This window comes from Phycodurus eques, chromosome 1 (genome assembly GCF_024500275.1).
Source record: "Phycodurus eques isolate BA_2022a chromosome 1, UOR_Pequ_1.1, whole genome shotgun sequence".
Lineage (NCBI taxonomy): Eukaryota > Metazoa > Chordata > Actinopteri > Syngnathiformes > Syngnathidae > Phycodurus > Phycodurus eques.
The window spans coordinates 8577643-8591774 of record NC_084525.1 but is presented as its reverse complement, the minus strand read 5'-3'; the positions used below and the strand labels follow the sequence as shown (position 1 = coordinate 8591774).

At 41.9% G+C, this 14132-nt stretch overlaps 1 protein-coding gene across 5 annotated transcripts in view; it reads left to right on the top strand.

Moving 5' to 3' along the window:
* rarga (retinoic acid receptor gamma a) overlaps positions 1 to 8151 on the top strand; it is a 51646-nt gene extending 43495 nt beyond the window's left edge. For all 5 annotated transcript variants that reach the window (XM_061675599.1, XM_061675624.1, XM_061675607.1 and 2 more), the window contains 5 exons: positions 1741 to 1904; positions 2270 to 2446; positions 2717 to 2921; positions 3049 to 3207; positions 5181 to 8151. In XM_061675599.1, coding sequence (XP_061531583.1) covers positions 1741 to 1904; positions 2270 to 2446; positions 2717 to 2921; positions 3049 to 3207; positions 5181 to 5557 — 1082 coding nt within the window. In that variant the 3' untranslated portion in view covers positions 5558 to 8151. The remainder of the gene's footprint in view (positions 1 to 1740; positions 1905 to 2269; positions 2447 to 2716; positions 2922 to 3048; positions 3208 to 5180) is intronic.
* Positions 8152 to 14132: the final 5981 nt, after the last annotated feature.

Here is a 14132-nt window from a genome sequence, read left to right as displayed (position 1 = left end):
CAGGAGTTTGACTCTCAAAGAGGGATGGGAATTTGACTACACCTCACGAAGCTATTTATCAATGTGTTATACACAAAATGGACAGATTTCAGCCGTGTTTCTTACCAGGTAACAGTTCAGCTCACTATTGTGCAATTTGCATTACCAACAAAAATGGTGTGACCTCAAAGAAAGGAATAGCACCACAGTAGGATAACAATGGATGACAGCCGGCATTTTGCCTCATCGTTATCGTGATCATTTTTATGCAATTCACAACATTTGATAATCCATCTGTTTTCCACTGTATCGTGGTTCATCGTTTGCGTTCTGCCGTATCGCGATTGCTTTTTTACAGTAGCTTTACTTATTGTTTCCCTCGCATGTTGGAAAGGAGAACCACAGTCGCAGATGCAGGGGTGAACAGTTTAACCTATACACAATAAGCACACTCGCCTAGGAGCTGCTGTCAGCCACAGCTCACGGCCAGACACTCACACGCAGACTCACAGACTTCCAGAGGTGGGGAGAGTTTCCACAAACTGTGCTCAAGTAAGAGTACTGTTACTTTAGAATAATATGACTCAAGTAAAAAGTAGTATTCCAAATAATTACTAAGAGACTATTCAAGTACTGCTTAAATCAAAGCATGAATGTCACCCAGAAAAGAAAAAAAAGATAGAAGGGGAATGTGCAAATTAACATATTGCCCAACAATGTCACTGTGACTGAAACAATAATAAATGTAATCTTTAACAAATGAAGGCACATTCTGCCACATGAAATTGTCTTGAATTAACTTTCTTTGTGTGCACTCATGACACAGCAAATATGCTCAACAGGCAGGGATTGTTCTTTTCTCTGTTGTTACCAGTTTCACAAAAATGTTTCACTTTGAAAACTTTGCCTCTGTATGAGGCCACGGAGCCTTTGTGTGCGATCATGTGACTGCCTGGCTCCATTTGACTGGTCAAATGGAGTCAAACGCCATCTGTAGTTCCGTTGGATTGATGAAAGGGAGTCATGTGACAGCACCCATGGCGGAAGTCTCGCTGACAAACCAAAGTCAACGCTAACGATTGAAGAGCTCCCACTGTGCGTGCGACTCGTTGCCGTGCCGTCCTGTAATGTAGGAGTCATGGGAGCACCATTCAAATTGTTTTCATTGTCAATGTGACTCGAGTAGTCATATGACTGCTTTCTTTTACGATAACACACCAAGTCTGCTTGCAAGTAGAAAACCTTTACATTTGCCATCGTGGTGGCAGAATTCACACTGTTTGCACAAAGAAAGATGCGCACTTCTGCCCTTTTTAAAAGTCGGGTGGATGTCCGGGCGCAAATGGCAGTTTGTCGCACCGCACACAGCCCCAGGGACACGCACGCGGGTGTAATGTTTTGTGTGGGATGTACGTTAAGACCGGGATCACATTGTGCCTCTGCTATTATTGGATATCCTGAAAGGAAGGAAAGAATGGGAGGAGGGAGAGAGTAGACTGGCCTATCAAATTGATAGAGAAATGGACAAGGAAGAGAGTGGCGATAAAATAGAGATAGCCAGCGTCCAAGCTGCGCTAAAGGAAATATGTTAATACTGTTAAGGGCAACCTCAGTTGTTAGTGTGTTCTGGTTTCCATAGTCGTGACGCTGGTAAAAACAACACAGCGCGTGAGTCTTGTCACATGTGATCACGAGAGAACATTCTCTTTGCTGCTTGCCCAGGGAAAATTCCTTTTTTATGTTGTTGTTGTTTTCATTTAGCGGTACGCAATGACAGAAACAAGAAAAAGAAGGATGTGAAGGAGGAGGTGGTGCTCCCAGAGAGCTACGAGCTCAGTGGAGAGCTCGAGGAGTTGGTCAATAAAGTCAGCAAAGCTCATCAAGAAACCTTCCCGTCACTTTGCCAACTAGGCAAATACACCACCGTAAGTCACACACTAATGTATCCCCTACCTTCCCTTTTTTTTTCATTTATTTATTTCTTTTATGTTTTACTTCCAGTGTGTGCTAACACTCGAGCGTCACTGACAGTTCCCAAGTTGCATAGACATAAATTCACCGTAGCTTTCCCAATGTCACGGTGGCTTCATTAATTCAGTTCCCCATTTAGCCATCTGTGAGACCTCCCAATGATTGATGCAACATGTAAATAGATTTCACCTCTTTGATGGATGTAAAATGTAAATGCATTGTGAGAGCTCGGAAACACGTTCAATGCAAACACGGTTGTCCGCCGCCTCCGCAGGCAGCACGCTGATTCGTCTGTGCTTTTTTGTGTGTGTGTGTTCAGAACTCCAGCTCAGACCACCGCGTTCAGCTTGATCTGGGTCTATGGGACAAATTCAGCGAGCTGTCCACCAAATGCATCATCAAGATCGTGGAATTCGCTAAACGGCTGCCAGGTTTCACCACCCTCACTATCGCTGACCAGATCACACTTCTCAAGTCTGCTTGCCTGGACATTCTGGTGAGTAACTTTTTTCTTTCCATGTAATTGACTTATTAATGGAATGACAACCAATAGCTCGTTCTGATATAAAGAAATAGTGGCATCTGTTGGACATGGTTGGTAATGCAAGAGGATTCACCTCTTCTGTATTGACCTTGCTGGGTATTGGCTATGAGATAAGTTACGCACCAAGAGCATGTCAGTTTTATCTCCTGGCCATTTTTCATTGAAGTCAAATCATGATAACCAACAAGTGTACCCCCCCCCCCCCCCCCCCCACCCCCACAGATGCTGAGGATCTGCACACGCTACACTCCAGAACAGGACACAATGACCTTCTCTGACGGCCTGACTCTGAACCGGACTCAGATGCACAATGCCGGTTTTGGACCGCTGACAGACTTGGTGTTTGCCTTTGCCGGCCAGCTTTTACCCCTGGAGATGGACGACACCGAAACTGGCCTCCTCAGTGCCATCTGCCTCATCTGTGGAGGTATTGCAGCCTAATTTGTCATTGCCGCTGTTCGATCAAGGGAATTTGTGTGTATTTTATTATTGACTACATGTAAGGTTGAAAAAACAAACAACAAATAATGGGTTCTCTCTGCACTTTTCATCAGATCGTATGGATCTGGAGGAGCCCCAGAAAGTGGATAAGCTGCAAGAGCCTCTACTCGAGGCTCTAAAGATTTACGCCCGCCGTCGTCGCCCCAACAAGCCCCACATGTTCCCCCGAATGCTTATGAAAATTACGGACCTCAGGGGCATCAGCACCAAGGGTAAAGACAACTTGTATTTCGATAGATATTCTCTAATGGTAATGACAATAATGAAAACAAACAATCTGTGCCATACCACCTTTTGACACCCTTCTGTTAACAGTACAGATAGCAGTAGGGATGGTACCTACAAGGTGGTTCAGCATTGTCGTTGTTAATTTAACAGTTAACTTATATAGTATTGCTTACTGCTTATTTCACGTAAGAGCCCAAAACCAGGATTCATAATACAACAGTCACCAATACAAAGCGCATGCTTGACTTACTGTAGTGTAGCAAGCATCCCAAAACTGTTGATGCTGCTTCCACTTGCAAAACCTCATCCATCCATCCATTTTCTGTACCGCTTATCCTCACTAGGGTCACGGGCGTGCTGACTGATTCTGGGCGAGAGGCGGGGTGCACACTGAACTGGTTGCCAGCCAATCGCAGGGCACTTACAAACAAACAACCATTTGCACTCACATTCACACCTACGGGCAATTCAGAGTCTTCAATTAACCTACAATGCATGTTTTGGGGATGTGGGAGGAAACCAGAGTACCCGGAGAAAGCCCACGCAGGCACGGGGAGAACATGCAAACTCCACACAGTGCGAGGCCATTTATGAACCCTGGGTCCTCAGAACTGTGAGGCTGATGTGCTAAGCAGCCTTCCACCGTACCGCCTTCATGCAAAACCTGCTCACTCATTAAAGGTCCTTTCATAAAGATGTGAGCCCAAAGACAAAAGTGACACCTAGAGGACAACGTGATGATCTACAATAAGAGCCACCATAAAAATGGCTTGTATGTCCTCATACTTGTCTTTTGCTTACTGTGCCATATTCCTCAAGCAGGTGCATCTCTACAAAATAGAATAGTATCAAAAGGATTTAGTTAGGTAGTTCAATTCAGAAAATGATATATAATAGTCATATTGTAGAGATGCACTACACACGATCAGAGTGAAACATTTCATGAAGTTTTAATCTGTATAATTTTGGTGGTTATAGTTTACAGTAAACGAAAACCCAAAATGTACTATATCTAGACACTAGGATATTGCATAACAGTCAAGAAACGATGAAAGTGATTTTTAAGATAGAAATTAGGCAGAAATGTGCTCTCTGAAAAGTATTTGTTTCATTTAATATTTGTTTAAAAGTGTTTCATTTACTGTATATAATGTTATGAGTACTGAAATGAATGGTCATTCCTACCATATTCTAATTTATTGAGATGTACCTGAACTTTTGTTGAAGGAGTTGAAGAGTTGCACATCCCAGACTCAGCCCGAGGGGATAATAATCAGTTGATTGCTTTTACTGTGTAGAAGTGCACTACCTACTAAGAAAAAAGATGCTGTTTGCTTCAGCTACATACAGTCTGTTATGTCATCATATGGGATCAGAATAGTAGTTCAGAACATTGAGAGTGAGCTTCTCCAGTCTCCTCCATCGAATCCATTCATCATTTCTTTATATGGCTTATCTTCCTGCGAGTCGCGGGTGAGCCCAAGCATATCACAGCTGCGTTTGGGCAAGAGTACAGTCCACCGTGGACTGGTCGCCAGCCAATGCCAAGGCACCTTTAGACAAATAAGCATTCGCACTCATATTCACACCTAAAGATAATTCAGTCTTCTATTAATCTAACATATATGTTTTTGGAATGTGGAAGGAGGCTAGAAAACCCAAGCATACACAGGGAAAAGTAACTCCACACAGGATGGCCGGAGCCTGGATTTGAACCTCCAATCTCAGTACGGCAGATGTGCTAACCAGTGGGACACCGTGCTGCCCCATTAAAAAGTTATTTAAAACATTTAAACTACAGTAATTGTCAATCGTCTCCCAACAGAAGCTAGATCAAGGTTTAGCCTTTAAAAGCTGAACTGAACTGGACTTCATGATGAAGCGTATCCGTGTTGAAGTACAATATGCGAAGACTAAACACATATGTTATATAAATACATATATACATATTTTTTAGGTGCCGAGAGAGCCATCACTCTGAAGATGGAAATCCCCGGCCCGATGCCTCCTCTGATCAGGGAGATGCTGGAGAACCCGGAGGCTTTCGAGGACCAAACAGAGCGCAACGACAGCCCGCCGCCACCCCCGCCCCCGCAGCCACCTCTGCCCCCCACCCTCGTGCTGAAGCAGGAGGCCGAGGACGAGGACGACAGCTGGGCCACAGAGAACGGCAGCGAGCCGTCGCCGGAGGAGGAAGAGGAGGACGACGACGACGACGACGTGGGCGATGAAGAGAGAGACAGGGGCTCGGAAAGCGATGGGGAGCAGTGGGGGGTTCTGGATGCCATAGATTTAGACGGCAACAGGAAAGGCCTTGTAGGGAGGGCTCAGTGAACAGCCCATTTCATACACATGCACTGATTGATGACACATATACGCACACGCACACACACACAACACATAGATAACCTCACTCCATCTCGCACCTCGATAAAAAGCTGGCCTTCTCACCCTCCTGCGCTCCCCCTCCCTCACATCCTGGTGTCCTCCACAGCGGAGCCTTATGAGTTCAGAAGCATTAAACTGTGGCCCACATGCTCCATGACAAATGAACTCCAGACACATCGGGCAAAGGAGAGACGACAATAAAACAGACACACACACACACACACACACACACACACAAACTCCTGTCAAGGCTAAGGGGAATGTTACATGACAAAAAGAAGCGAAGCTCTCATGTCTCCACTATTGTTGTTCCTATCTGAAGAGGACAAAGCACATTTGTCAAAACAAACAAGAGTACAAGGCAAAACCAAATCACATTATGTTAATCTTTTTTTTTTTGTGGTTATCGATGTTGTTATTGTTTTTGTTTTTTCTTCTCAATTTATGAAAGTTCATTTACCATTGTAGTTTTGTCTGTTATTCTGGTTTTATATGACTTCCTTGTTTATTTTGAAGAGCTTTTCTGAGGAGATATTCAGACGGAAAGCAGAATGCAGACCGGGTCTTCCGTAACACTTCAACAGTCTGTTTGTTTTTTATTGGCAGTGGGGAGGGGACCTCACTGTGGGTGACAGTGATAATCAAACAATGAGGACTGTTGTCACGTTGCAGTGAATAATCACATCTCTGTTGTCAGAGGAATTGGGAGCATTCTCTTTTGCTCAGCTCGTTCAGGCCGCCGCTTTTGAATTCAATGTTGTGCCAAAGTTTGGGAAAGTTCCGATTTTTAAGGGTGGGGGAGTTTGACTACTGGCAGGTCGTACACACACACACACACACACACACACACACTTTCAGCTGTTGCAGATTTACACTTGATCGTACATGTAGCACTTTTGTACAAGACAATTGCATGAGCATGTTCAACCGGCAATACAATCAACCTCGGAGCTCTTTCCGATGATGTCAATGAAAATATATACACACACGGAGGACAAATAAACAAACAAAAACAGCGCAGCAATTGAACACACGTATGCAAGTGGAAAGCAGGAAAATTCTTATGGAAGATATTTTAGAATAAGACTCAGGGCTTTTCGATGAGGACCAAACACTAGCTGCTTGCAGGCACTAGAAACAGGCAATATTTATGTGTATCCTTGACCCCGTTTTGATTAGCTCGACCCCCTCTGCGTGTACATAGAAGGTGACAAAGAAGTCTGAGCAGGTGGCATGGTTGCCAGCGTGACTTACTTCCAGCATCGTCCTTGCCTGACCTTCGCTCAGGCTGGCATCCATGCAACACGCTGCCTTCTCATCCCCCCCAAAAAAAGCCATCGTTATATCATCATTTCTTGTGTATATCCTCACTTCTCTTTTCAATGTGTAGGAATATGTGTTCTTATGTATCATTTCTATATTTCTATGTTGCCAAAATCTCTCATTTGGCAAGCAGTCGTGGGAAAAGCAGCAGAAATACAGAATTTTACTTTTCTTCTCTTTCAAGCAATATAAACTGTAGCGACGAGAGGGCCAATAACATGAATGTGGGCAGGTCTCCTCATTTTCAGTTGTGTGCAAGTGCGTTTGTGTGTGTGTGTGTACAGTTAAGCCCAAAATTATTCATACCCAAGCCAAATTGAGTTAACGTGAATTTGTATTTGTTGAACGTGTATATTTAGCTGGAAATGACTTAAGAATGTGTTGAATTTTTTTCATAACTATTCAAATATTCACAGCCTTTCTCTTTCTATGCATGCCAAATGTTCTAGATCAGTGGTAACGCAAACATTTTACACCAAGTGCCACCTAAAAAGATACTTTAAAATACTAACTTTGGAAGCCACTGTAACAATATACACTGTTTGAACATTAACACTCCACTCAGATATCAGGAAAAAAAATGATTTGCATTGCACATAAAAGTTGAATTAAAATTGCACCTAAGTAAATGTTTGAAAACAAATAGTTCATGAAATGAATGCAAACGTATTGAGGTCGAAAGTTCAATACAACTGAACTGTACTTAGGCAGTGATTCTTTCGCATGCCACTGGAGGGAGCCCAATTTGAGAATCACTGTTTTTTTAGAATGCTGTAGATTATCCTACAAGTTATCTGTATCCTTTATAATGGTGCAAAATATTGTTTCCTCACATTTGTCTGTTAAAATCAGGCTTATGACAATGAAGATTCACCATTCACCAAATAAAAATTCCCTTTCAAATTCACTCAAAACGTAGCCAGGCTCTGAATGACTTTGGGCTAACTGTGCGTGAGCGTGTTTTCAGCCATAGGATGTCCGCTGTTACGGTGCTGTCACACACTAAAGTGTCTTTGTGTGATGACTCTCTGCTGGGCTGTTACCATGTTAATGGAATGTTGATGGAGACAGAACATTTGAGATGATGCTGTTTTCATCGTTCTACTTTTTCAACATGGCCAATGTGTTGTGTACCCATTGTTTATGTCAACTCTTGTTATACAAAGAAAAGCCATATAAACAGTAAGAGGCACAATAAACTACTTTTGTGAGAGTTATGGACAGTTTTCTTAAAAAAGGTGCAAATGTGAAACAATTCCATATAGACATTGAGCAAAACATTTAAGACAAATAGTGTAGATTATATACAAATATCATCAAATGGATATGAATATTCACAGGACGGAGGAAAAAAGTGAACCTCTATGGATTGTCCAAGAGCTGATCAGAGTCAGGTGTGAGCCAACCTGGATTCCAGTCCATGAGACAAGATTGGAGGTGTGGCTTAAAGCTGAAAAAAAAAAAGAAAAAAAGAACTGGAGTGTCAGCTGGAGATTTACAGAAAACACTGCAAAATGCCAATATCTCTGTTGACAAATCTATCATACGTAAAACATGAAACGAGAATGGGGCTTATGGGAGAACGCCAAGCAGAAAGCCTTTGCTGTCTAAAAACAAACAAGCATTGCTGTACGTTTCAAGTTTGCTAAAGAGCACTTCGATGTTCTACAGCACTTCTGGCAAAATATTCTGTGGACAGATGAAACCAAAATGTTATTCTTTGGTAGGAATACACAACGCCACGTGTAGAGGGAAAAACACAGACATCAAAACCTTGTATCGATTGTGCAACATGGTGGCGAGAGTATCGTGGTAAAGGTATGCTTTGCTCCTTCATGACCTGGACAGCTTGCTATCATCGATGGAACAATCAATTCACATGCTTATCATTATATTTTGCAGGAGAGCTTGAGGCCATCTATCCAACAGTTGAAGCTCAAAAGGGGATGGGTGTTGCAAAAGGACAATGATCCAAAACAAAGAAGCAAATCAGCAACCGAATGGCTTCAGAAGAAGAAAATACAGGTTCTGGAGTGCCCCAGTCAAAGCCTTGACCTCAACCCGATTGAGATGCTGTGGCATGATCTCAAGAGAGGTATTCCCAGGAATTTTGCTGAACTGCAACAGTTTTACAAAGAGGAACGGTCCAAAGGTCCTCCTGATTGTTGTGCACATGGAGGGTCAACCAGTTATATAAACCCAAGGGTTTACTTACTTTTCCCACCCTGTCCTGTGAATGTTTACATGGTATGCTCTATCAAAATATGAAAAGAGAGAATTTTTTTGTGTGGTATTAGTTTAAGCAGACTGTTGTATTCTTGTGATTTATATGAAGCTCAGACTTGTATGACCAATTTATGCAGACATTTAACAAATTGCATTGGGTTCACATACTTTTCTCTCCCACTGTATTCCCCACCCATGACCTTCATTTAGAGAATTGTTTGGTGGTTTTGTGCCAGCCGAAAAGTACAGCCGACGCTAGCAAGAGCTTGTAGTTTTAAAAAAAAGTTCCCCTTCTTTTTCTCAGTACAAGGCCTGGCACAGAGACTATTTCATATAATCGACCTTTTCAAGTTTGTCATGTACATGTTTGCAAAACTCGTCATCTCGAGCGGACAAGAGCAACTTCCGCCACTAGAGGGAGGTCGTGCACCGTGACTCGGGCCTGCAGCTCTGCGAGAGGAAAAAAAATACAAAATAAATCAATAAAAAGAGCTGCATGGGTGCTAAGGTCATGTGGAGAAGTGGGTGCAGTGGGTCGTACATCATAGGCTTCTGGTGAACAAGGCCATCAGATAAAAGTCTGCTCTTAACGCTTCTTCAGCGTGCACTTGGAAGGAAGGCAGCTGCTCGCATTAACAGGGCTGCATCGCAGCGTTTGGTTTGCTATAGTTTTGTCTCGAAGATGGAGTACTCTGCTAGCTGTGAGCTAAACTTGTCTTTGGTGATTTATGACTTGAATTTAAGGACAACGCGCGGTGGAGAAGCTCCTGGATGAGGTGCGCGTCACAGCACACCACAGGCAACACTTGTGGAAAAGGTCAAACGTGCAAATAAAAAGGGGACATATGTGTATGTATGAAATATATAGTCCAGGAAGTAAATTGTAAATCTGAATAGTCGACCCTCGGACGGGAAATGTCCCAAATTTGATTGATTTTGGAGCCCAAAATATACTCAATAAATAATACTCAATCTTGTAGAAGACAGCATCCTGTTTGTTTTTATGAGATAAAATAGCAGAGCCCTCCGAGATCTGACACCCAATCTGTGACAAATTATAGGACATCAGGGCCTTAAAGTTAAACACTATCGCATTTGTCACAATAGCACCTTTTAAATGTTTGCCCAAAGTACATCAGAAACAAGCAAATGAATAAAAGAACCCTTTGTGATGGCCTGTGTAAATGTCACATCAATAATCAGGATTTATGCATTTAGCACGAAGTTTACAACGCATACCTCAGCTGATCAAATCCGTTTATTTTGATATTCTCATAAATTCTCGGAGCGGAGCAGCTATAGTCATAGTAAACATCTTTTTTATTTTTATTTTTACACCCCCCCCCCCCCCCCCCCCCCACCCCAGTGTGCCATTCAGATACAAAGGCCTCACCTTGATTTTATTAATTGATAGAGCAGGGTGATAAACAGAGATGAGATTCTATCAATTATATGATTGCTTTAATTAACTATCATTAAAGACAGATCAATAATGCCAGACTAAAAATAAAATAAGGCTCGTACATAATACACTATTTTACAAGGAACGATCAAATGGCCTCATATACTGAGCCTCTGGAAGGGGGTTGCCGTGGTAACCATGGGGAGGCGGGAGGGTGGGTTAAAAGAGGCGCACACATATTTCCAGCTCCGCCATACATGATTATATGAAATAAAAGAGGAAAAAAGGATAGAAATTGGATTGTGAAGGGCAAAGAGCATTCGAATCTTGTGATGTCGGTCGTCCACGAGCTCATAGACTGTTTGGATGGACGTTTTGAGGCACATAATTGATTGATTGGTGTCTTAAGATCGACCCCGATTCGGTGGTTGCATTTGAAAGTCTACGATGTCATGCTGTTTAAACGGTTGTCCCATTGTCCCATACCACTTGTCCTCATTAGGTTCGGGGGTGAGTATGGAGTCTTATCCCAGCTGACTTTGGGCGAGAGGCAGGGTAAACCTTGGTACTGGTAGCCAGCCAGTCGCAGGGCACATACAACCAACCACTCATATTCACACCCACGGAGAACATATATGTTTTTGGAATGTGGGAGGAAGCCAAAGTACCTGGATAACAATGCAAGCACCAGGACAACAGGTAAACTCCACACATGGACACCAGATTCAAACCCGGGACCTCTCGATTGTGAGGCGGACATCCACTGTGCTGCCCTCATCTGAACATCTAACATCAACTCTGTAAAGCTTCACACAACTTTTAAAATGTGTGTCAAAATGTGTGATGATAGTAACGCTAACTTGTAGAACACCTAACATTGTGACACAAGGGCAATATACAATAACAATACTACCATACAATGGCAGAGAAGTATGTTAGAACAGTACAGGACATGTAAGAGGGCATCAGAACAGTGGTGAGATGTGATGTACTGTAGGTGTGACAGGAGCTTAAAGGCCCCATATTTTGGCTATTTAGACCGCCATATTGACTAACATGGACTTAGTGTAAGTGCCAATTTCATTAAAAAAAAAAAAAAAAAAAAAAACCTTGTTTTTGTCATACGAGTGTCCAGAAAAGGCAAGTGCTGTGCCGTTGGTGTTAAGAGAGGAGGATGGAGGAGATATGCTAACATGGAAAAGGAAGAAACGCTGTATATGCTGTGTGTGTCTGTGTGTGTATATATAGCAGTATGTATTCTTATATTCTGTAGATCAGGTTTTAAGTATCTTTAACATCCAATATGATCAATTTAATGACAGGGAAACACACGTTACATTTAGAAACAATTTGGTCAGTTTTACGATTCATTTATTGGTTTAAATTGGTTGCACCGCCTCCATCCATCCATTTTCTCTTCACGAGGGTCGCGGGCAGCTTTCTTCGGGCGGGAGGCGGGGTTTTACATTGGTTGTACCACCTGACATTGAATGTGTACCAGCCTACATATGAGTTGAAGTAGTTACTTGTATCAGTATTTGACAGACACAAACATTTTAGCTTAGTTCCAAGGGTCACTTGGGGTCATCTGGCTGATGCAACATCCTGTTTACAGTTATTGTCTCCATCTATCCATTTTCTTTCTCTCATTCATGAGTCGGGTCACGTGGGCAGAAGCTTAAGCAGGTGAGCCCAAACTTTCCTGTCCCCAGGCACTTCATCTACCTCTTCTGGGGGGGTTCCGGAGGGGCTCCCATCACATCAGCATCACTGCAGACGCTGCACCGGCCCGCCTGTTGTTCTCCCGCTCCATTCTTCCGTCACTCGTGAACAAACCTCTTCACTTCAAAATACAAGTCCAATGTTTATGGTTGCGCCACCCTGATATTCAGGAAATGTAAATTGCTGGACAAAATATTTGCAGTTATTATAACAGCTTTCTAACTCTTGATATTTTGGGGGAAATAATACATAAAAATAATAATAAAAAGACTTCAAACAAAGTTTCATTTTTACTTCATCATGATAAAAATGAGTTTTTTTGTAGTTTTCTTCGCCTGCTCACTTGCTCGGAGAGTTGTATCACCTAAAATCTAAAGTGTTTGAGGCCAAAACATAAACGAATGTATTTGAAATGACTGAAAAATGTATGAAAAGAAATAGGTTTTACAGAATAAAGTGATAGATGTCATGAATAGCCTGAAAACTAGTTGTTGTTTTTATTAAATAATTGACTCAGACACAAAAATATGCATGTCATGTCGTTGACCCTTTAACAGAGGGGTCTCAAACTCATTTTGTCACGGGCCACATTGTTGATACGGTTTTCCTCGGAGGGCCATTATGATTGTAAAACCATATCAATGTTTAATTACCTCATCATATTATTACACAGACATCAAATTGATGGATAACTAGTTTTGAAATCAGAAGTCAAGGATAATGGTTTGTTCAACTATTGTTCAAGTAACTGTAAAAGGGGTTTGGAGGCAAACCATGCTTGCAATAGTTCATTACTATTTATCACATATGAATATCCAAACATTTGGAACAGATTTTAGCAAGAATCACGGAAGTTGACACACACGATTTGCTTCCAGATCCGGCCCGCCACATCATTTGAGGTGGGCCGGATCTGGCCCCCGGGCCTAGAGTTTGACACCTGTGCTTTAACACAATATTAACCACTGTAGAATAAAGTAAAACTGCTCACCCTTTGAAGAGACATCTGTTAACATGATGTGTTTTTTATGTACAATATTGCTGAAATTAACGAGGATGCATACTGTGCTGTCGGCAGGCAGCACATCTTGAGCTTTGTGGTTGTGTCATTGGTATGTATGCACTAATTCAATAATTACATACTCACCATAGTTGGCTGTGAACTAATACGATACACATTTTCAACTGTTTGTTGAGAAACTTCCGATCGTTTTCAAGATCGCCCTGATGGTTTTACGTGTTGTGTAGCTGCCAGAAAGCGTTGTAGCTGCATGCTGTTTACGTTAGCATATTCTTGGAGAAATCGATTGCATATGCATTTCCTAACTAATGGAATTGCTCATATTACCCATCAGACTGCTTCAATTTCAATTTCTGTTTTTTTTTTTTTTTTTTTTAAATCATCATCACAATTGTTGTTCCCATCACACACATCACAATTGTTGTCCTCATCACAATTGTTGTTCCCAAGAAAAAGCAAATACAATATTCATAATAATAAACAATAATGTTGAGATATTGCATTTTTCTGTTACCAAACCCTTCTTCTACAGTAACTTAAAACAAAATACTTGAACAAACTATTATCCTTGTCTTCTGATTTCAAAAGTAGTTGTCCCTAAATTTGTTGTGCAATGGTAATAATATGATTTGATGATTCAACATTTATATGGTTTCACTGTTCACTGTTTCACGGTCCTCTGAGGGAAATCATAACTACAATGCGGCCCGAGACAAAAATGAGTTTGACACCCCTGCTGTAGATGCTCAAGAGATTTGAACTCCAGTTTTGTTTGACTTTTAAGACATTTTCTTTTGGTTGACCTCCAAGTTGGACCACTTATGAGT